Genomic DNA, 24364 nt, shown 5'->3' on the forward strand with positions numbered 1-24364 from the left:
ACTTTTACGTAACAAATTTTATTATGAAGTGTCACTTCACTACTCTTGACTCTGGATTTTGTGCCCATGTGAGTAAATTCACTGAATGAAGAACAATTTTGTTTTAACTAAATATTCACAGACACACATTCTCTGTCTGTGTCTAGTTCTTATTAAAGTTTCATAAGTTTTATATTGAAAGAAATTGATTTGGAAAGATGTTTACTTATGTTATTTCTATGAATTATTTAAATTTTTGTCTTTCACATATCAAAATTTCCATAGAACTTTTTTTTTTTTCAAATGAACATTTTAACTTGAAACATAATTTTTTGCACATGAACAGTTTATGTTAAGACAAACTTGCATGTTTGCCTGTTCAGGAAGGAGACTTATGTTTTCTCCAGGTGCGGAAAACATGAAACTTATTTTCGCCTCTGTCAGTTTACGCTTCTCTGCCTCGCAGAATGAGGTAAAGTGTGTGAGGACTTACCTCTGATTAAAGTCCTGCATATGTTGCAACTGGCTTTAGTACCGTTTCTTTAGATATAACTGTATTTTGGAGAGCTTCTGCTGCTACGCCATCTTGGAAATGTTCTGAATTAAAATACGTCACCGCCGTCGCTAAGCAACGTACCAAACACTTTACGTTCGTGCAAATCAGCTGCTGTGTGGTCAACTGTTTGAGGCGTTTCATCTTTTTATTATGATGAAAGTTCTGCGCATCTTGCAAATGGCCTTCATATTGTCTTTTTTTTTTTGTGAAATATAATAAAACTTTGGAGCGGTTCTGTTGGGACACCATCTTGGATGTCTTTGATGTCAACTACATCAAAATACGTCACCGCTGTCACTATGCAAACTTAACACTTTATTCACTTTTTGATTTCCCCTTTTCTTTCAGTCCTTTCTTTTTTCATCCGAGTTATATTTATATCTTTCAACACTTTTAAATTTCTCTTTTCTTTCATTGGTTTTTTTCTGCCCCATTTTCTTTAAAATTGTTTCTTCTTTTTTCCCCAAAACATTTTGCTTTCCTTTTCTTACATTTTTATCATCCTTTTTTCCTGTTTTGACCTCTTTCGTTTTAGAAAAGTAGTTTTAATTATATGTGTATTTTTGCCAAAATCAGAGCACTAACATCTACCAAATCTCAGAATCACACACGGCAACAAAAAACACAATATATGTTGAAAATAGGTTCATACAGGCGACATTAGGGCCTGTATTATAAACTTAGATCAGAAGTTTATAATAATTTCACTCCAACAGTTTTATTAACTCATATTTGCTGAAACTTCTGGATTTTACTTGTGCATCAGTGAATGCAGCCAACATGGGTTTGTGTATAATGGGCATAAAGAGGAACTTACATGGCTTGCAGACCAGATTGTCCGATCCAAGCAGGATTTCACATGCTGTTAACAGGAAAGCACAGAAATATTTGATTTTCAGTAAGAATAGAACCGTTCCTTCTCTTCCCTGATGAATAGAGACACTTTGACAGGGTTTTAATCACAAAGTAATTCATCAAGCTCGTCCAAACGCAACTTACAGTTGGTCCTAAGGAAAGATGGAGGGAAGAAGCTTTCATTCATCAGAGATGGGAAAGGAACGACACGAACCATGTAGTCAGTGTCAAAGGTCAAACTACTGAACGGCTGACTGCTCAGCTTCTGCACGAGGAGAAAAATACAGATTATTAAATCTAGTAGTCAGATTACAGCTGAGTGAAAGAAAACAAAGAATCAAAAGAAGTTTATGTTACACACTACTGTGGACCAGTCTCAATCTCGCCTCATTTCTTAACATTTTCATTCTGAATAGTGAAAACTTTTCTGCCTTCACTTGAGAAAGTGTGAGGCGATTGCTCTGCACAGATCTCACCGTGCTCCTGTAGGAGTAGTTGAGCTGCCGCGGTTCTTTGAGGATCAGGTGCTGACACTGCTTCCCGTCTGGATTTTTGTCCTCCAGATAAACTCTGAAGCCTTTAATGTGTTCGATTCCTGCAGAGATAAGACAGAAACGTCAGTTTCATCTTTCCTCTCCATTCTTCCTTCTATACTCCTAACATTTAGGAATATAGAAAAATGTTCTGCATGTCCTCATCAAGGTTATTACAGCTAGCTAAAACTAACAACATAATGAAAACTGAAGTTGAGAAAACAACTTCAGTTTTTCTCAATGGTAATTAATGGCATAAAATATAACTAACTGGAAACTATATTGTGTGTTTAAAACTGAAACATTCTGAAATTCTATATATAATATCCTTTGTTTTCGTGTTTATGAATCTGCGTTCTGTTTGTGATTGTTGCATTTTAATTTTGATTGTAGCATTTTTTGTTTGCATTTGTTTTTTGTGTTTGCGTGTATGGACCAAAACAAAGTTATTTCTTGCTTTTCGTGATAAATATTATAGTTTTGAGAGTGTTTTCCCACTAGATAGTCTGGTAGATTTGGTTTGTTTAGGGACCAAAATTGCAACAATTGTTAACAATTTTTGCTTTCAAATTGCACTGAGTCAATCCAAACTAATTGAAAAAACTATTCACCTTCTCACCTGTTGGAGGCGCTGCACTAAGAACCACTGAAAGAAATGACACAAAACCCTCTGAAGAAGATCAGCGCAACTTCCTGGTTCACAAAATGTAAACAAAAACGAAGCGGTATCAGATTTTAACAGTCGGATAACATCTCTTTTGTCTTTGGCAAAAAATTATAAACCATTTTTTCTGCTACCGCTAGACAAGCATGTTTGTTTTGGTTGTATTTACCCATAATGCCCTGCACAGTAGTCCGCTTCCTGCTTTTGGTTCGGTCTCTGATCTGCTTGGCGTTAAAGCACACAGACCGAGGTTTTTAGAGTTTGCTGTTTTGGTTCACATCAGAGTTTGATTACGTGTTCACACCTCCCCAAACAACCCAGACTTTCTAGACAAACGGACTGGAGTTTGATTACAGCGGACCAAACAGTACTGGTGTGAATTGTTACGTCTGCAGACTTGAATTAGAGTGATCCTCTGGCTGCAGTTTTATGTTCCTCCAAATTCAAACCTCTTTTTTCTCTAAATCAGAGTAAAATACTTTCGGAAATGATGATGGGATGCATTTCTGTGGACATAATTTGGACCTGTCCCTTTGTTTCCTGTCTTCACCCCTCCCATCCTCCTCCATTTGCTCCCCCTCCTCCCCGTTCTTCCCAGCTAAATCTCCTCCTCTTTGAAAACATCTGTCTTGTAATTACACCTTCACATCCAAGAGACATGTTTTTCCCATTAGCTCTGCAGGAGAGGCAGAGAAAAAGTGGAGGGACAGGTTTCTGTGTCCTTAGGCGGATTCCTGAACATGTTCTTCCGTTTCTCTCTGTGACTTGAGTAGAATTTGCATTTTAGCAGCAGCAGCAGCAGCAACTTATGCATTTTTACAGCATTAGGTGATTTGACATTGTGCACAGAGGATGAGTCATGGATTGGCTTTGTTTTTACCGAACACGGGAAAAACAAGTGAAAAAAAAGTAGAACTGCAGAGGGAAATCAGGCATTTCCGTTCACTTCTGATCCCTGGAGTAATGCAGCCTGGCAGCGGCAGACAGAGGCGAACCGAATCCATCCAGAACCACTGAGCCATCAATTTCCAACAGCCATTATTATCAAAAACGGTTAAACAGTACAGACTTATCAAACGCAACAGGCGAGATATGAAGTTCTGATTTGCGGATGAAGCAAAGCCAGGAGGAAATCCCCAGAGTAGCCGAAACATGAGCTCAGATTTATTTTGTTCCCAGGCTGAGAGGAAGGTAGCAGCGTCTTCCTTGCTCTGGTCAGGTTTTCATTCATTTTTAAACAAAAGTGAGCTTTTTATTTCGACTACGCTGCCATAATTCACTTTCCTCATCTATTCTTCTTTTTGTCAGTTGATGAAGTGACACTTCACGTTTCTACAACAGCTTCATGTTTCTAATGTTTTCTATCTGTTGGACCTTTTAAGACCAAAAAGACACAGTAAGCACTTTGTATTGTCACTGTAAGTACGTTACCCTGTTGTAACACATTATTATTTTTATTGAAAGTTTAATATATAAAAAAAAGATTTTAAAAAGTGTTTCTACTGCCTGAACGAGCTATTTTGTATTCATTTTAGTCTTTAATATACCAAACTTTACATACAACTTTGTTTTGTCCGATTACAAAATCTGATTTAATGATTAGTTACTTAGTACTTGAGTAGTCTTTTTACCAAATACACTGCAAAAGTTTGGGATTAATTTCTAGAGCAAAAATATTGGTACTCTTTAGATAAGACAAAAGTAACTTATAAGTAACTTTTCACCAAGATATAGGAGCTTGTTTTAAGTTAATTCCTAAATATTGATGAAAAAGTGCTAATTTCACTGGCAGATTATAACAAGACATTTTCCCATGCAATGAGTGAAATAATCTGCAAAGAGAATTAGACATTTTCTATCAACAATAAGGAATTATTAACTTAAAAGAAGCTACCATAATTTGCTGAAAAGTTACATAAAGGTTAGTTCACTTGAAATAAGAAAACTAAGATATTTACACTACAAACAAGACCAAAAGTACTTGGTAAGATTTTGTGTTTTGCAGTGTAATTCTATACTTTTACTTGAGTAATTCATTGGAAACCTACTAGAAGGTAAAAGCATTGGTTGCTCTATCCACCTCTGAATACAGCGCAGGATATTGGAATATTAGACGGAAACCATGGAAACGGCTGGAAAACTCATCTGTGCATCCCTGTTTCTGGAGCACTTTTATAGATCTCCAGTGAATTCCTGACAAATTCATTCATAATGAAAAGAACATGGAGGAGTTTCACAATAAAAATGTTAACACTGCAAAAACACAAAATCTTACCAAGTAATTTTGGTCTAGTTTATAACACAAATATCTTTGTACACTTTAATTAAGACAAAACTATTTTATAAATAGATGTTCAACAAGAAATAGGAGGTGTTTTAAGTCAATAATTCCATAATATTTATTTTAAAAAAAGTATAACTGAAATAATTTGCCAATGGAACAAGACATTCATCCCACATTATAACTTATAATATAGTTAGTAGTTAAATATTTCACTTCGTACTTTTTCATCAATATTAAGGAATTATTGACTGTAAATAAGCTTGTATATATTGCTGAAAAGTTACTTGCAGAACATAGTTTTATAGAATAAGTGATTATAAAAATTTATCAGGTGGGCTGAAGTCAGTGAGGTAGTTACAAGCCACACTGCAAAAATACAAGATGTTAGAATATCTTGTGCAAATATCTGAGTACACTCAACATAACCTTTCAGCAAAAAAGAGCTTGTTTTAAGAAAATAATTTCTTAAAGTTGATGACAAACTGCTAGTTCGATTATTTCACTTAAAACATGTGAAAATGTATTCTTAAATGTGAAATAATCTGCCAGTGTAACTCCCACTTTTTCAACAATATTCAAAAATTATTGACTTAAAACAAGCTCCTGTATCTTGCTGAAAAGTTGCTTTTGATTTAGTTCTACTTTATTTCAAGCATACTACAATATTTTCACTACAAACGAGACCAGAACTACTTGGTAAGATCTTGTGGTTTTGCAGTGCATGCAAGCATGACACGGACATTTTCTGGAAGATATCTGCCTACACCAGAAAACAACAGGCAGGTTTGTCACAGAGAGAAAGAGAGAGAGGTTTGCCTTGCCATACTCTCTCTCTCACACTCACAGACACACACAGTTGTGTTTTCATATATTATGGGGACTTTATGTTGACTTCTATTGATTTTCAACAGCCTAACCCTTTCCCTAAACATCACATACCTGACCCTTACCTAAACCCTTACCTGTACCCTAAACATCACATACCTAACCCTTAATCCAAAAACAGCTTTTCCCCTCATGTGGACCAAGGAAATGTCCCCACATGGCGCAGTGGTCCCCCCAACCCCACAATGTAGACAGAAATACGGTAGGTCCCCATGAAGATATAAAAACCTGGTTCACACACACTCACACACACACACTCTCGCATTCCTTCACGGTCAAATCGTGGTATTGTTGTGCGAGATGTGATCCTTTTTTCTCTCCGGCTCCAGGTCCGATCAAAGGGACACACAGTTCTTGGTAATCTTAGTACTCTGAGCGGTTTAGGATCTCATTTTTCCTCTCTTGGCGGTCCGTCTTTTACCTTTCAACCCGGCTTGCGCAAACACAGACAGACACTTGGAAAAGTTGCAGACAAACGGTACCTAGTGGACTTGCAGACCAGTGGACGACCACAGCAGCCTGGTCGTCACAGGCCAGGTGGCTGAAGGAGACGTTGGATACCTCATGGATCACGTGTTTCCCCAGTGGGTAGCTTAATGAGCAGTCTGCAAACAAAAGAAAAAAAACACAGAGGAATACCTCAGCATTTGTTGACAACTTATTTGCATTTCTTAAAGGGGACCTATTAAGAAAAAAATACTTTTTGTCTGTTTTTATGCTTCCACTTGGAAGCATAAACAAAACAAAATAAAACAGCATAAAAAAGCATTCCACCAGCTGTTTTCTGGCAACAAGTTGATGTTTTTTAGTGTTTGGAAAATGAACTGCTTGTGACTTGGTTGTGATCAAGTCACAATCAGAGGGCACTGCAGGGTTACCTAGCATCCCAAACTGAGTTCCAGCATGTGTGCTCAGCTGGTTCTACTGCTTTATGCACTGTACAATGGCTGCTGACAAAAACAAATGTTTTGTTGTTGACTTGCCATCCAGAAACCACTTGCTACAATCTTGTTGATCATGCAGGAGGCTCTACTTCTGCTTTTTAAAGATGTACAGTTGTATAATTGTGCATCTGTTTGCAACCACTTTTATGTGAGTGTAAATGTTGAGTTGGATGCGTGGCCATTTGCAGCTCTTTGGATTTAAAGTGACAAGACGCCATAAAACAGCTCACAATAGCCAGAACTGATCTGACTGAAATCCCATTATCTAAAAATTATTTTGTGTAATGAACATGTTTTGTTTAGACCAATTCTAATTTGTTCAAGGAAACAAAATAGGTCACCTTTATAATGGCCAAATAGGCTTCTGCACACAGTTAGTTTTGGTCATGGGTAGCATTAATCACTCGTTAAATCATCAGTTTTGTTTTCAGTGAAACAACAATTTAAACAATTCAACTTCCCTTCAACTCTTTGATTTGAAACATCTTGTTCTGCAGTCTTTTATATTAAAAATGTTTATCTTAGCAGCTGTCAATATTTTTTCAGGCTGTAGATTTTTGCCCTTTAAAGTTGCAGTGATTATAAATAGCACTGAAGGATTAATTTACAAAGAAATCTTGCAGTTCATGTCTTACTACACTGCAAATAACAATAATAATAATAATAAATTTACCAAGTATTTTTATGTAGTTTCAAGTATAAGTATTTTACTTGAAATAAAACAAAAATAACTTTCAGATAACTTTTTAGCACAATACAGGTTAATAAAGTATTAGTTCTAGTGGCAAATTATTTCACTTACATTTTTTGCATTTATAGGTAAAATAATCTACCAGTGGAACTTATAGTTTTTATAATCAACATTCAAGAATTTCAGACTTCAAGCAAAGCTAGTACATCTTGCTTGTGAGTCAGTTTTGTCTCAATTCAAATGTAAAAAGATATTTATACTAGGAAGTAGAACAAAAATACTTAGAAAGATTTTGTATTTTTGCAGTGAAGTTGTCTTAAAGCCAAAGTCAGACAATTGAGAGCTGCATATGAAACTCTCTTGATCCATTGGTACAAAAGGACGTGTAAGAAAATATCTGGTTCTGCATTAATAGGTCAAGGGGCCATGTCTTTGAATTTCCCCCAATGCTTTATGAGAACTAATGATACTGCGGCTTTGTTGCAGGTTTGAGGTGGTTTTGTGTAAACAGCATCTAAGATTCAAGCCTCTGGGTGGGAGGTTCCCCGGAGAACAGATAGCTGACATCTGAGGCGGTAACCATCAATGGTGCTTACTTTACTCCTTCTTAAAAAGTAACATTACCCAACTTTAAATTGTAATGTGCTCTGAGGTTTCTGTGGGTCCCTTAAGGGGTTAACGTTGTCATCCACCTCAAAATGTGGATGATGATGTTTGTTTGGTCACCTCAGTTTATCAAACACTGAGAACCATAAAGTGCTAAGGTACAACCACGGACCTTTAAACATGTAGCATCATTTTTTGAAATGTAAGTTTAGAAGTTTAGAAACTTTTAAGGGAGTCTGAAGCAAACACCCAATAAACAGATCACAAGAATTATGCCAACAGTACAGAGGCCAAGCCCAAAGTTAATAAAATTCAAGCCAACAGCTAAAAAGGCTCAAACTAAAAGCTAATTAGAGTCAAGACAAAAGCTAATAAGGCTCAAGCTATCAGCTAAGAGTCAAGCTAACAGCTAAAAGAGTAAGTAATAAAATGTAATAAGATATGATCACCAAGGATGTGCCCACTTTTCATATTCTATCTTGTTTGTCGGGGGACCAAGGATTTTACATTTGACTTCAGACTTTTTTGTTAAAGTTTTTAGAGAAATGATGGCAGATGAGTGATTTCTGTCAGTGTCTGTAACATGTCTGCTGCTGGAACTAACCAAACAGTGTTTCCGCCCAATTTCAGCCTGCAGATAACTGTAAACACGTAAATCATTCATCAGTTTTGTTTCTATAGCACATAAAATAGTGAAAGAAGCCATGAAGTGGGATTGAATGGAGGAAAAAGACCAAACTAAGGATACAGGCAAAAAAAAGAGGAGGCGTGAGTTTAGACACGAGCCAGTGCTCTTCTTCCTCAGAGCCGGGTCATGTTCAGGCCTGAAGGAAGAAGGTCACAGCTGGCTGCTCCTCTTCCTCCTCCTTCATCTTTCATAGAATTTAATAGGAAGGGAAAGGATTTTGTCACTATTCTTCTTCTTATTGAATCTTTGTCCTCAGATTTATATCATAAGACAAAGTCTGAGAGACAGATTTCAGTGAAGGATGGAGATGGGTCCCGCCTTCTCCTTTTGTTTCTCCTTCCAGTTGGGATTCAACTTCCAGGGCAGGATGAAGAAGATAGATGATAGAGACTTCGTCTCTTCCTCAAAATCCATATGTATAAAAATCTTTAGAGTTCACTATCATTCTTTGGGATATGGGTTTGTTACAAAAGAAAGAACTGATCCAAGAATAGAGCCCTGTGGTACACCACACATATACAGACATGCATTTAAATATAGCAACAAAAAAAAATTGTAAATTGCAATTCTCTAACTTTTTTTTGTCAAAAACAATTGGTACAAGCACAGAGCCCTGTGGAACTCCACAAGTGACCCTCAAGTGGGAAGATTTGTTGTAAATACATATGTAAATAAATAAATCTTTCAAATGGTCCAATTATCAGGCAGCATGGGATAAATATCCTCCATTATGCTGATGATACTCAACTATAAGTATCCATGATGGATCCAATCCATTGGGTAGGTCACAAGCATGTCTGGAGGACATTAAAACCTGGATGACTCTAAAATCTCTTCTTTTAAATTTTGACAAGTCATAAGTGGCTGTTTTTGGACCAGAACCTCTGAAAAAGAAGCTGCTTAGTCAGTCACAGTAAAGCACATTGTGTTATTTTAATTTACTTTATTTATTGCATTATTGTTTTTAAATCAAAAATGAATATTTCCCAAATAAAGTCGATTGTTGCAACTAATTGTGGATCCCTTTAACTTTTTGTTTTCTGTCAGTTATTTTTCTCTCATCTGTTTTGCTGAGATGAGAGAAAGGATGTAGGATCCTGAAGTAGGATTACATCTGATGTACATCAGTTCATGCGTTTCTTTTTTATGTCTCGGCTCTGTCGTCCTAGACAGCCGCTTGTTCTGTTGCAGGTTTTATTGTGTTAATGGGGAGTTTTTCCTCTCTGCTGTCGCTACATGCATGCTCACTAGGAGGGATTGCTGTAAAGTCAATGACTCGTTGCAATCTGCTGTGTTTCCTTAGAAACTTTTTTTATGATGTTTCCTTGGCTATGAAACAAACTAAAGCCTTCAGGACATTTGAATGAAGAAATTTACAAATTTCAATAAAATTTAAGCCTCAGCAGCGACCCGGTTTAAATTTATTCACACCTTGTCCCTGCTCATCAACAATCGACTGGAGGTCAAAGGTCTCCTCGCTTCATATTCCCTGTGACATCACTGGAAATAGAAAGGAGGCCCGACTCTCCTCCTTCGTCCTCCATCCAGCTGGAGGAGAGGAACCACTGAGGTGTGTCCAGCAGGAAGGATTGTCACGCTAACACGCTCCAGTGCCTTAATTTGCTTCAAAGTATGAAGGTTTTAACTTTTATTTCTCAGAAGCAACACTTCAAAGTCCCATGACCTCCTGACCCCTCATTAATCCCAGAGATACTGTGAATTTGGATAAAACAAAATTAAATATCTTCTCTAGAAAATATCCGTTTATCTATGTGTTAACATTAAAGGGATCCAAAGTGGGTAAAAAAAATAAAATAAAAAAAACGCAAAACAAATTGCATTAAAAAAATAGATGATGGCAATTAAAAAAAACAAACTTTTGAACAATTATTATTCATAAAAATCTCCATGCAATTTGGACACTTCTAGATTTTAGACTTCAAAGTAAGAAAACAAGTCATTTGGATATATAATGTAGATCCTGTAGCACTAGAAAAACACAAAATCTTACCAACTATTTTTGGTTAACCTTCTAATGCAAAAATATTAGCACACTTGAAATAAAACAAAACAACTTCACAGGCAATGTCTCGGCAAGATGTAGGAGTTTGTTTTAAGTCAATAAATTCTTAATATTAATAAGTATTACTTTCACTGGCAGATTATTTTACTTCAGCAGGGCAAGTGTCTCCAGTGGAATTAGCTTTTCTTCATCAATACTGAAGAATTACTTGCTTAAAACAAACTCCTACATCTTGCTGAAAAGTTACTTGTGAATTAGTTTTGTCTTAAATCATACTAAGATTTTTGCATTAGAAGCTGGACCAAAAATAGTTGGAAAGATATTGTGTTTTTGCAACTTTAGACCAGCACAAGCACACAAAAACTGTATCTAATATATAAATAAATAAGTGCTGCATTTGCTTTACTAAAAACTACCCAGACATTCAAACACACAAAAAGTGACGTACAAAAAGAGATTTTAAAGCCTTTCCTCACTCATGGTCACGGACAAAAGCGGGAGGCAGGGATTGGCCATGGCTCAGGAACTTGACTTTACGAGTTAAGGGAACAAAAGATGAAGGAGGCAGCGGATGGGGGAAGTAATAGAGGGTGACACCGAGAGACTTGTAAAAAAAAAAAAAAATTGAGGAAAAAGACAGACAATGGAAACAATCTAATCATAATGCCTGACCACTTGTTTTCTTTTTTCTTTTTTTTTTAGTAAAAATGTATTTTTTAAAATGAATTCAAAGCAGTAAATGTCATCTGGTGATGAATTTTCAGGGACTTTAAGAAATGCTGGAGATGAGGAAATGAACACTGTGTTTGGGTGTGAAGGATGAAACCTATTCTTCAGGGCAGCGGTGGGCAACTCCAGGCCTGGAGGGCCAGTCTCCTGCAACTTTTAGATGTGTCTCTACTCCAACACACCTGAGTCAAACTCTACTTCAACACACCTGAGTCAAATAATGAGGTCGTTAGCAAGACTCTGGAGAACTTGACTGCACTTTGGAGGTGATTCAGCTGTTGGATTCAAGTGTGTTAGACCAGGGAGACGTCTAAGAGGTGCAGGACACCGGCCCTCCAGGACCAGGATTGCCCACCCCTGCTTCAGGGTGTACTCCCACATAATTTTAGTGTCTACCAGACACAATAATAATGTGGGACCAAATTCACAACATCTGTTACATTTTCAGCTGCTGTGGTTCTCATACATACTGCAATGTCAAACGATCCTAACTCTTTTAAAAAACATGTTTCCTTCCTAACCTGTGGGGGCGCTGCACCAAGAAGCACTGAAGAAAATGACACAAAAGCCTTTGAAGAAGACACTGAGCTTTTCTTACCTCTTCACAAAATGTAAACAAAAATGGAGTGGCGTCAGATTTTAGCGGTTGTAGGATTTCTCTTTTGTTTTTGACTAAAGATCACAAGCCATTTCTCATGCTAATGCAAGCATTGTGTTGGTCATATTTACCCAGAATGCCCTGTGCTATAGTTCACTTCCATTTGTAGGCAGACCAGAGTCAGATTACTTTCTAGACAAACTACAGTTTTATTAAAGCAGACTAAACAAGATTGGTGTGAATGCACTCTTAATCCAAATTAAAACTTCTTAACATAAAAAACTCAAAACCACAAAATGAGATTTTTGCATGAGTGCTAACTTTAAGAGGAAACTTCCTAAGCACAAATACAGGCTGCCAAGAAGCACAAACGTGTTCAGAACCGATAACCTACTGCACATCATGCTCCAAGTTCACACCACAGGGGGGCACTGTAGGCAACTATCGTTGTTAAAATTAGTAGTGAAGAACAAGTAGGAACAGATGGGGGCAGCAATTTCTGTTTCTTACTGTTCCAATTCACTGAAATCAGAATCAAGATAACTCAGTCATTCAGTTCAGAGAAAAACTCACTGTCAGTCCTGAAGGTGACGAACAATTTACGAACTCCCTCTGCAGCAGACTGCACCTGCAAGACAGAAACAGAGACAATTCAAAGCTTAAAATGGCAAAATCAGTAAACCAGCTCCCACTTCATATCTGAGATTACGCCCTTCATAGTTTAAAAAAGAGTATGAACCCATTTTAATAGAAATATCCAGCTTCATACCGTAGAATATCACGACATTTAGGTAAAGTGTGAAGTCAGAGCAGGTTTCTTCTCTTCTGTAGTTCAATATGTATCTGTTTTTTATAACGAGGGACAAGACAATGGTTCCGTAAACATGTAACCAGTTATTAAATGTACCTTTATGTTAGCCTAATTAGCTAGCAAATGCAGCTTGTTGTTAGCATAAGCAGCTAGCTGTTGGTATAAGAAGACTGCCGTTAAGTAATTAGCTAGCTGTTTATAACTCCAAAAAGAGACTCGAGCAAAAGAAATAATACACTTAATGAAGAAAAGAAAATTAAAGGTGAAAATGAAATGGATATAAACAGGTACATTTTGATAATGGCTTATAGGTTAAATAAAACTACAGTCAAATAATAATAAAATCCACATATTCTTTTTTCCCACTACATTTAAGGCACTAATAAAAACAAATGTATAAGGAATGCATTTTAATTTGTAATGTGTGTTTCTAAAGTGTGTCATCATATTTACTAATTGTATCATTTTTATACATTTTGCACTTTCCTAGCAGCTTCTATAGCTTTGGAAGGTCACTCCAAACTTAACAGTGTTCTAGTTGGAAAGCCAGAGGGATTTCATAGTTGTTCTGTTATTAGCATTTACACATTGATAAAAATGTTGTTCTCTGAGCTTTATCCATTTAAACATATTGGCACATGCTCAATATATGCCAGAACTGTAAATAAGCAGGATTTATTCGCAAAAGTGGCAGCCATATTGGCTATTGAGGTCAGAGTTGATGAAGAACCACCAACTGTCTTTGTAATACAAATTTTGTGGATTTTAAAGACTTTTTCCTGTCTAGGATTGGGAAATTTGTAAAGAAGATATGAATCACATCACTGATCACTACATCCAAAGCCAACCCTGCAGCCTGAAGTTACCAGATACTCCTTCTTCTCTCTCCTGCACAAAAACATATTGTCCCTTCAGGCGTATTTCAACAAAGGTCTACCAATTTTATAGCTCTCACATTGCCTTTTATGTTGTCCTACACATACAACGTTCCACTTTTAGTCTCGTTAGAGGTGTCAGGCTGTGGCCACATGCAAGAACCACAAATACACACCTGAAAGCAATAAGGTGGAACCCCAGCTGTGTGTGAGTGGATGCTATAGGAGGTGTAGCGTGCTTATTAGCAGCCACTGTACCACAACAACCCGTCCTTACAAACACATACACATCTGCTGGTAATTATGTACTTGTGAAAACCTTCATTGGCGCCCAACATTCCTCCAACGAAAGCTAGAGCCCAAACTCAACTCCTGACCATCAACTTTGAAGAAGTCAGGACAACAAATGCTATAAAAATATTTACTGGACATTTGGAAATCCTCAAACACTTTGTAATCTTTTTTAAGACATCGCCTTCAGCCTGTCTGCACTGCTGGGTTGACCTTTGACCCTCAGGGTTTACATACGGCTGTGCGCCCTGATGTCCCGCTGGCAGCATGAACTGAGAGGGTTAATTACCATACAGGGAAGTTTTTCCCCTGGGAGACAAACATTTTTTAGTGATTTTCACCAATAAGTTGCCTTTAATGCCACTTTCTGAACAGCATGACAAAGAACATTATAATCATGTTCATCAAAAACATTTAAACACATTAATCTGCAACACAGAGGCAGATGAGCTTTTGAGGAACTTTTATTCTTTCTAAGCTGCAGATTAAACCATTTTGGACTCGATTTGGATTATTTTACAGTCTGGATAAAAAGTTGGACTCAACTAGAGATAGTTTGCAAGACGAGGCTTTTGAACTTTACAGTGGCGTAAATAAATAAGACATATTTCTGCATCAGAATTGTGAGCAGGAACCAAGAACCAGTGAAGGAAACAACATGAAAACCTCTGAAGAAGACAGAGCGCTACTGACTTCTTCACAAAATGGAAACAAAATGGAGATTTTAGTGATTGGAGGATTTCTCTTTTGTCTTTGGCGAAAGACGAAACAAATGTCTCCTGATAGCGCTACGCTACGATCAGTCAGTCAAGTTTATTTGTATAGCAACAAGGTATTTCAATATGCTTTGCATCATAAAAAGACAAACATACAAATTCGCTGAAACATTTTGTCACCATAATGTTCATTAATGTTTCATTTATAATGTTTCAAAAGCAACTCTAACCAGCTGGGTTTTCATTCTAAAGCAACTCAGTGTTTCGGCGGTTTTGCAGTTTTCTGGGAGCTTGTTCCAGATTTGTGGTGCGTAGAAGCTGAATGCTGCTTCTCTGTGTTCGGTTCTGGTTCTGGATGCAGAGCGTGTTTTGATCCATATCAGCTGGATTACATATTCATGGCTCAAAAAATGAACCGGATTCTCTAGGCAAATGGACTTTTCTAGTTGGATTAAAGTTGACTAAAAGGGGCTAAGAAACAGATAAAATGCGTTCTAACCGTTCAGACACTTTGAAAATGCATTTGTTTTAGTGCCACATATGGAGCATATCTGATTGTCTGGGAGTTTTGGTACCAGGCCATTCAGACTGCCAGGTATGGGTCACGTTTTCCTGCGGTAACCACCTCTGCTACAGTGTTACGAAACAATAACAACAATAATAAAACCTGTTTTAGGAAATCCAGAGGAGATCTGCCGTCTCCCCACAGGGAAAGGCAGAAACTGCGTAAAGTGAGAAATCACTTTATTCCTCCTTTTCAGTTATTTTCTCCTCCTCTTCAAAATTTAAAGCAGATTCTTGCCAGAGTTTTGGATTGTTGCGATCAAAAAGCTTTGCACCTTCTGTCACCAAACGCTGTTATTGGCTGTGTGTGTTCGGACCCCCACTGGGGCAACAAGGAAGCTTCAATCACACGAATAAGGAGGCAACGCTGCTGTCTGCCGTAATGCAAAGTGTTTGTTACACAGACCCCTTCCTCCCACAGCAATTACCAGCTTCCTGAAGACGAATAACACTTAACGACTTTAGTCTGAGGGGGAAGGTGAGAGTTCGCACTCCAAACTTCACCCAAAGCAACTCTTATTCAAAGCCAGTGACATTTCCTGCCTCAAGTTAAAAATTAAGTTTCAATGCTGAATATTCATGTCATGAAAACAGAAATTTGAACTTTTATTTTCAAATTGAAAAATCTAATTGGTGCTTTTGATGCTCAGGGAAGTTTTGCACGGCAAAAACAAAACATCAAGTATTTTCGGTATAGTTCCTATTGCAAATATCACCTAAAATAAAACACTAACTTAGTAAGTAACTTTTCCTCAGGATAAGTTTTAAGCTAATAACTGCTTAATACTGATGAAAAATTACCAGTTTCACTGGCAAACGAAACTGGCAATGAAAGTGTTTTATTATCAGTCATAATTTTTCATCAATATTAAAGAATTATTGGCTTAAAATAAACTCATATCCTGCTGAAAAGTGTAATAAGATATTTGCACCAGAAACTGGACCAAAATTCTTGGTAAGATGTTTGTTTTTGCAGTGTAAGCTTCAGAACTACATTTGCCATACAAAAGGAAAGTTTTCAGCAATTACCAGTGGGTAAAAAAATCTGATTTTTAGTGTTTGACTTGCTAACCGAGGGAAAATTTACGATTTCACTGCAAAAACACAAAATCTTACCAAGTATTTTGGCTTCGTTTCTTGTGCAAAAATCTTAGTAAACCTGAAATCAGACAAACCTAACAAGAAATGCTGACAAGTTAAAACTAAATTATTACTTTCCTTAATATTGATGTAAACATTTAATTCCACTGGCAGATTATTTCAAGACATTTTTCCCAAATTATTAGTGAATTAATCTGTCAGTGGAGCTAGAACTTTTACATCAATAATAAGGAATTATTGACTTAAAACAGGCTGACATATGTTGCTGAAAAGTTACTTGTAAGGCAGTTTTGTCTTATTTCAAGCGTACTAATATATTTTCACTAAACTGCACCAAAACTACTTGGTAAGATTTTGTGTTTTTGCAGTGTAGAGTCCAACAGACAGAGAGAGGGCTTTCTTCTTTCCTGTTCCCAGGTGCTGTTTTTAACGAGTAATTACTGTTTTAGCCGCATCTGGCTCCAGAGCCCGGGGCCAAACAGACAGAGACACATCAGCGAACCGCTGCAAAAACGCCAGAGAAAAAATGGTAAACGATGAAAAGTAAAGTTAGATGGACTGAAGAGCAGCTGTCCAACCTCCTGCTGATTTCCCTGCAAAAATCCACTTTCTAAAAGGGACATAAGAACAACATAAACACAGGAAAAACAAAAAACCCAAAAGATCAGAGAAGAAAGAGTTTCCCCTGGGAATCCCCGAGCCACACAGACTCAAACTCGGCTCCCGTTGTGATCAGACAGCTAATTGCAGCCTCACTTAGCTAAAACTGCAATTAATCAAACCAGAGGGAGGAGCGGTGGCAGGATTGGAGGAAACGGAGGGAGAGGTAATCTGAACGCCTGCGGGGAAAGAAGAGATGCTGGGATCTGATTAAACAGGAACTCCTTCAATTACAGCTTTTTCAGGTTCACGTAGCAGACTTCTCCTCTCCCTCGTTTTGTTTAGAGTGACCGGACCAGTTCCAGATGTGGGGAGAAACAAATTCCCGTCTGACCTTTAATCAGCCTAAACGGGCAGAGAGAGACAGGATTAAAGCTGGATTAAGGAAACCTGCAACGGGAATCATCAGTCACGCACCGACTCCTGTCAGGATCCTGTTTATCAGAGACAAACCACTTTCATTAATTAACCAAACTAAAGAAACACAAAATTTTACCAAACAGTTTTGGTCTAGTTTAGAGAAAATGCCTTTGTACTCTGGAACTAAGACAAAACTAACTCACTCATAACTTTTTAGCCAGTTGGTTTAAGTCAATAATTCCTTGATATTCATGAAAAAGTTCCAGTTTGGTAAAGTTTCCAATGCAAATATCTTGACGCATTTAAAATAAGACTAAACCAACTTACAAGTGAATTTTCAGCAAGAAATACAACCTTGTTTTAAGTGAATAACTCCTGAATTGTGATGAAAAGTACTTGTTCCAATGGCAGATTATTTCTCTAATAATATGAGAAAATGTCTCGTTGTAAGTGAAATAATCTGCCAGTGGAACTAGAACTTTTTCGTCAATATTAAGGAATTATTGACCAAGCCCATATATGCTGCTGAAAAACTACGTAAGCGCCAGTTTAGTCTAAATTTGAGTCAGCTAAGCTTTTTGCACTAAGCTACACCAAAAATACTTGGTAATATTTTGTGTTTTTGAAGTGTAAGACTTCTCTGATCCTCAAAAGCATCAATTAGGTTTTTCAATTAGAAGATAAAAACTAGTTAAAACTATCTGAACTTTATTAGTTATTATAATGTTTAGTTTTAGTTTTTATTAGTGAAAGTAGCTTCTGTTTCTTCATCCTGGTTAATGTTTAGGTGTCGAATTAAAAAAAGTAAAAGTATTGTGATTATGTATTCATCGGTTAGGTAATGACTGCTCAATAGAAGATGTTCAAAAAATTTACTAAAATGTTTTTAAACAAAAACTAACTCCAGTTTTCTCCCAAATTTTGCTGTCACCATTTTGTGGACTAGCATAGCGTAAAGTATGGAGCGCCATAAAAAATTCACAAGATATTAAATCTAACGTTTCGGTATGTTTGTTAGTTTTATATAACACGATATAGTTCCAGTTATATTTGCTGTTTTATTAATTGCTGTTTTAATTATTTCAGCTAACGAAAGTGACTAGGCTCGTGCATTACAGGGGGCTTTTAAATATCTCTGCAGGGTGCTGGTTTCAGATGTCTCCAAGCTCCAATTCTCTTGACGTTTTCCTCCTCGAAGGGGAAATAATCCTAAGTATCTTCCCTTTATTAACTAACATGCAAAGTGCAGACTTTCCCATCGTTGCTTTTGTTTTTTTCCTGCTTTCAGTTTAAGTTGTAACCAATCACAGCCAGAGCAGAAAATCTGCTATTTACCCAGAAATGAAACCAAATTAAACATTTTGATCACATTTAAAAACACACAGAGCTGAACTCTGAGCACCACATACAGACTTTAACTCTCCTCTTATCAGCTGATCTCGATCTGCAGCGAATGCTGGAGGAATAATCTCCAAGCCGGAGCGAGGAGCAACAAAGCTGGCGCTGTGTGTGAGCGTGTGTTCAGGAGCAGCCAACCAGAGATTTCCCACCGCAGGAACAAAACCTGCAGCTTCCTCCTCCTGCATGACTGCTCCTCAATGACCCCCCCCACCCAGCACCGGCCTCCTTCCTCCTCCTCCTCACCCGGAGGAGCCACTCTGATCCCGCTGTGAAGGTTTGTCCTTTAAAAAAGGCTTTCTCTCACTTCGCTCGTATTACAAAGACAGGAGTCGAGACAAGTCCTGGCCGCTCTGCAAACAGACGAGTCACATGACCTGCAGGTAACACCTGGGTTTCCTCTGCAGGTGATAACCAGAGAATAAAGAAATACACTCAACCAAGAGTACCACCACTTCAACATATTTTCACTAAAGCAAAAAGAGAGACCAGATTATAAAGTGGAAAGTTTGGTATTTTAAAGGCCAAAATGACAAAAATTCATACAAATAACAAAAAAATAATAAAATCAGACAATATAATTTTTTTCTAAATCAGTTTCTTTCAATAAAAAACTTATGAAACTTTAACAAGAACTGCCGCTGTGTGTCTGTTTCTGGTTAAAACATGTTAGTTTTTCATTCAGTGGGTAGAAAATCCAGAAATTTTACTCAAATAAGAGAAGAGATACTTTATAATAAAATTACTCAAGTAAAAGTAAAAAGTACAGTGTAGTAAAAATACTTCTAAAAGGTACATTTTAAAATAAAGTTACTTAAATAAATGCAATTGAGTAAATGTAACTAGTTACTACCCAGCTCTGAATGAGGACGGCAAGTAACGATTGTTTTGCTAATTGATTATTTTATAGAGTAATCGGGGCGTGTCCAAAGTGCGGTTCGTGGGCCATTTGCGGCCGCTGTATGGTTCTGTGTGGACCTTGTCCAGCATCACTGTCAGCATGCACGGTGATGCATTTAAAACAAATAAAAATAAAAATTTCACTGATAAGGAAAAAAATGATGCAGAGAATTAAAAATGATAATAAAAAAACCCCAACAAATAATCTTTTGTTAGCCGTATTATTTGGGTTTATTTAAATTTGATATTATGGAGCAGCAAAACCATCCAGTAGTTTTTACTCGAAAGTAGAACTGGGACGCAAACATTTATTAAACTGGCCTAAATTAAAAATCTGTATAGAAACCAGGCTGGTATGTTTCACTAAAATATTCTGTATTTAGTTTGATTTGATAAAATAATTGCTTTGTTTTACTTCCTGTAATTTTACTGTGTAATTGTAAATCATGCGTGATTTTAATTTTGACAGTTTTCAGTAGAGGTGAAAGAAAGAAAGGTGCCTGAGGAAGGTTGAGTTAGGGTTACGACCATAAAGGAGACATTTGATCATTTGAATGACAGCAGAGTAGTTAATTAATGTAGTTTGGCTTTCATGAAACAGTTAGAAGGTCTGATTACAGTCGTTAATCAACAGCATTGTCTCATCTCACCACCGTTAAAAAAAACTGGAAAAAACCCTGAAACTTAAACTTGGCTGAAGGCTTAAAGATAACCGATCAGAATATATCCTAAAAGCATTCTCACTTTAGCAAAGGGACCTCTCAGATGTTACCTGAAGTTAGAGGAGCAGAAAAAAGTTGTTTTTCCTCAGAAATCCTTCAGGAACTGGAACAAAATATTCCACTTTGCTTGTTTTGAGCCTCAGAGGAGGAGCATCTGATTCCACCCTGGTTTCCATCGCTACAGCGGCAGAAAAGACACGTGTTTCGCATCGGCCGCCCATCCGGCCGTGACGACCTCGGACTCCCCCCTGATGCCAAAAACACACCGAGGCCCTGGAAGGCGACGAGACGCAATTCAGAACGACGCCGCAGAACGAGAAGGATGACAAATCCAGAGAAGGATGTGGAGGAAGCAGGAAGATTTCCTGGTTTTCCTCCACGGAGGCGGATGTGATCGCTTCAGCAGATGTGCATGAAAGGAAGGATCCATCATCCTGTCCTGAACGGCTTTGGGACAAACTTCACTGCTTAAGCAGGTTTCTTTAAAAGCAACCTGGATATTTCCCCATAAAAACCCAGCATGTTCAGGATGCAACACTGAAAGAAAAACTTCCACAAAGAGAAAAGATCGCACAATTATATGGTCAATATAATGAAAATGATTTAAATTACCACTTTAAGCTCAGAGGTGACTAAACATGACTTTAATAATTAAAAATAGATTAATAGATCAACTAATTGACATTAACTGAGATTTCTGTTTCAACGGAAACCCATTCAAATGCGATCAGCAGTGGTGGGAGTTTTATTTTGAAAGATTCAGTTGTTTCTATCCAGCTCAGTGTGCCTGTTGCTGAACTCCAAGTCATTCAGCCGCCTCTCCACCGGGTCTGTTGTTCCGCTCTTTTGTCTTGGACTGCAGCTGGGAACAGGATTCATTGTGCTCTGCTCTACAGGAAACCAACCACTTCAACCAGAACCAGAACCAGCAGGTGGAGAACCGGCTCATGTGGTCGCTTCGTTAAGTTCAAGAAGGCAGCAGGAAAAAAACAAAGAGAGACGGTTGTTGTTGCTGAAACATTGTTAAAGCCCAAGAACATTTAAGTTGTTCAATCTGGGAAAACTGTCAATTGGCTTGACTTAAACCCAAGAATATAAAGAAATCTATTATAAAAATAATAATAAAAGACATTTTCCCCTTACAGAGAAAGATGATTTCATCAAATACAACAATTAATATTAATTATTAGACTCTAAACTACAGATTCAACAATTCTTTAATATTGATGAAGAAGTTCTAGTTCCACTTATTACATGGGAAAATAATATCTTGTTATAATTGAAATAGTCTGCAAATGGAACTAGTACTTCTGACATCAATAGTAATGAGCTGCAAAGTTCCTTGTAAGTCATTTCAAATGTAATAAAATATTTGCACTAGAAACTAGAGCAAAATTATTTAGTAAGATTTTGTGTTTTTGCAGTGAATTACATAAAAGCCGGACATTTTCCTTCAGTTACCAAGTCAAACACTGAAAAATATGTTTTTTTTCCCCACTGGTAATTGAAGGCAAGCTTGCTGAAAACTTCAATTTTGTTCTGTAAAAATTTAAATAAACATTCAGGACGTCGAATCAAACCAGTTTTTCAAGGAGCACAATCGGTTTTACATTAAAGTGAACCAAAAACAAGCTAGTTTGGATGATTTATGTGCATCTTGAAGATAAAACTCACGTTGACTACAATCAGATTTGGCATGTCAAAGGAAAAGTCATCAAACTGTTAGTCCATTTGCAGATGACATCACATCCTGTTGTCTTCACACACCTCCAGCGATCAGCCGTTCACTTGAACTCGGCTTTTATGAGCCCTTTAAATGTGACCCAAACAGCAGTTCTTCCTTCAAAACATGCTGTGCTTTTGTACCCCAGCCTCCATTTTTATGGTTTTACCACTTTCTTCTCCTCTTTGTGTCCAGAGCACAGGAACTGCTCGTATATCAGATTTATGGGATGTTTTTTAGTTCCTAGAAACTATTTATTTTAGAATGCTTGAGTCAGAGTTTGAGGTTTCTTACATTTGGTGAGTATTGGTTTTTGAAGACTGAAACTGAAAACCTGAAGGTGATTTTGTGACTTTAGAGACAGATGTTTATCTGCAGTGCAGACCAAATGTTCCTGATGACCCGCTGTGGGTCTATGGTTTCCTCCAGGCTCTGCTGGAGGTTTACTGCAGCTGCGGGAGCTTCTGAAGGTTCAGACTTCTGGGAGAGTTTTCCATTTTGCTGCATTCACAGTGCAATAAAAGAAATAACTTTAAAAAGAAACCGGAAATCAGCTCCAGAAAACCCAGTGTTACACTGTCAGTTTGCACTGACTAGGCTTTTACCAGCTGCCGATTCAGATTGTGAATTTCTTTCTAAGGCCCATAACATATAAACTCATCTGTGCATACTTTTTGCTTCTTTAAATTAAATCAAGTAAAACACTGATCCTAAAAAACAAAAATGCTCAAGCTGTAGCTTATAGGAATTACAGCGTAATCCTCAGTGGTGGGCACCGCTAACCCTGAAGCTCTAATCATAAACATTAGTTCTGCAAATGGTAAACCAACATGTCCTTAGCAGAAGCTAATGCTAAAGAGCTAATGCTAAAGTGCTAATGCTAAAACGTAGAGTAAAGTTGTAGCTTTAAAGGAATTAAAACATAATCTTCAGCGATGGGCACCAGAAAAAAATTGAGCTCCTCTGCCCTCTCCAGTGGTAACTGGAAACAACCAATCAGAGGCAGGAAGGAGGTCTTAGCGCTGTCAATCACAATTTCTTGTGGCGCCTCTCCAGCTAGCGCCATAAGCTTGCTGGAGAGGTACCTTGTGGCTAGAATAGCCTCTTGTGAATGCTCAGGCTAGTTAGCATAGCCATTGATGATGGCAAATAAACCGTTGTCCTGTAACGGTAAGTTGTGTTTTTCCCCATTAGCACATTTAGCAGCACATACATGAGGTTAATTGACAGCGCTAAGACCCGCCTCTTGGATCCGATTGGTGGTTTTTGGTCTGCAGCGCATTTCTTCAGACGGCAATAGTAACTCAAGTACGAGGTGAAAGAGATCGATCTTTTCACAGATAGTCTGTCTCATAAATTGTGACAACATGATGACAGTTTAAAAAATATGTAAAAAAATATATTCTCCATAAATGTTAAACACTTCATCTTTAACACTGGAAATGGAAGACATTTGAAATATCCAAAATAAAAAAACAACAACCAAAAACAACAAATATAATGGAAATAAAAACATGAACGTAATGGGAATTATGGAGCACATTTTATTTATCGTGCAACTATGTTGTAAACATCTGCCTTCAAAGTTGAAGACAAAAACCCCACAAAACACGCAGATTCTTCCACCAGGAGTTAAAAGGACCAAAGAGACGAGCCTCTGGGACCTGAAGTGCCTATAATTTGATCAGTCATGAAATATCATGCCAGACCAAAGCAGGACTCTTTTCAAACAGACATGAAATTACCAGACAGAGGCTTTAATAAGCTCACACCTGTAGCAGAGCCGGGCGGCACGCCCCCATCCTGCACGCTTTGATCTGAAAGGACAGGAAGCAGGAGACTGTGTGTGTGGGTGTGTGTGTGTGTGGCTGTGTGTGTGTGTGTGTGTGTGTGTGTGGCTGTGCGTTTGTTTGTAATACCTTGTGGGGACGATTTTCCTGACATATACTACGTTGTGGGGATCGGAGCCTGGTCCCCACAAGGGGAAACCCTGTTTTTGGGTCAGGGGTCAGAGTTAGGGCTAAGGTATGAGAGTTTTGGTTGGTTAGGATTAGGGTTAGGTATGTGATGGTTAGGGTTAGGAAAAGGGTAAAGGTAAGGTTTAGGCTGTAGAAATGAATGGAAGTCAATGGAAAGTCCCCACAAAGATAGCAACACAAACGTGTGCGTATGCATGGGTGTGTGTGTGTGTGTGTGTGTGTGTGTGTG

The 24364-nt window shown here is 37.6% G+C and overlaps 1 protein-coding gene across 3 annotated transcripts in view; it reads right to left on the minus strand.

Moving 5' to 3' along the window:
* il17rd (interleukin 17 receptor D) overlaps nucleotides 1–24364 on the minus strand; it is a 37869-nt gene that overhangs the window by 11738 nt on the left and 1767 nt on the right. For all 3 annotated transcript variants that reach the window (XM_007575720.2, XM_007575719.2, XM_007575718.2), the window contains exons 2-6: nucleotides 12609–12663; nucleotides 6239–6361; nucleotides 1867–1985; nucleotides 1535–1655; nucleotides 1353–1397 (exon numbers count right to left, since the gene is read on the minus strand). In XM_007575720.2, the coding sequence (XP_007575782.1) occupies nucleotides 1353–1397; nucleotides 1535–1655; nucleotides 1867–1985; nucleotides 6239–6361; nucleotides 12609–12663 (463 nt within the window). The remainder of the gene's footprint in view (nucleotides 1–1352; nucleotides 1398–1534; nucleotides 1656–1866; nucleotides 1986–6238; nucleotides 6362–12608; nucleotides 12664–24364) is intronic.

Source organism: Poecilia formosa, unplaced genomic scaffold (genome assembly GCF_000485575.1).
Source record: "Poecilia formosa unplaced genomic scaffold, Poecilia_formosa-5.1.2 Scaffold387, whole genome shotgun sequence".
In the NCBI taxonomy this organism is placed as follows: domain Eukaryota; kingdom Metazoa; phylum Chordata; class Actinopteri; order Cyprinodontiformes; family Poeciliidae; genus Poecilia; species Poecilia formosa.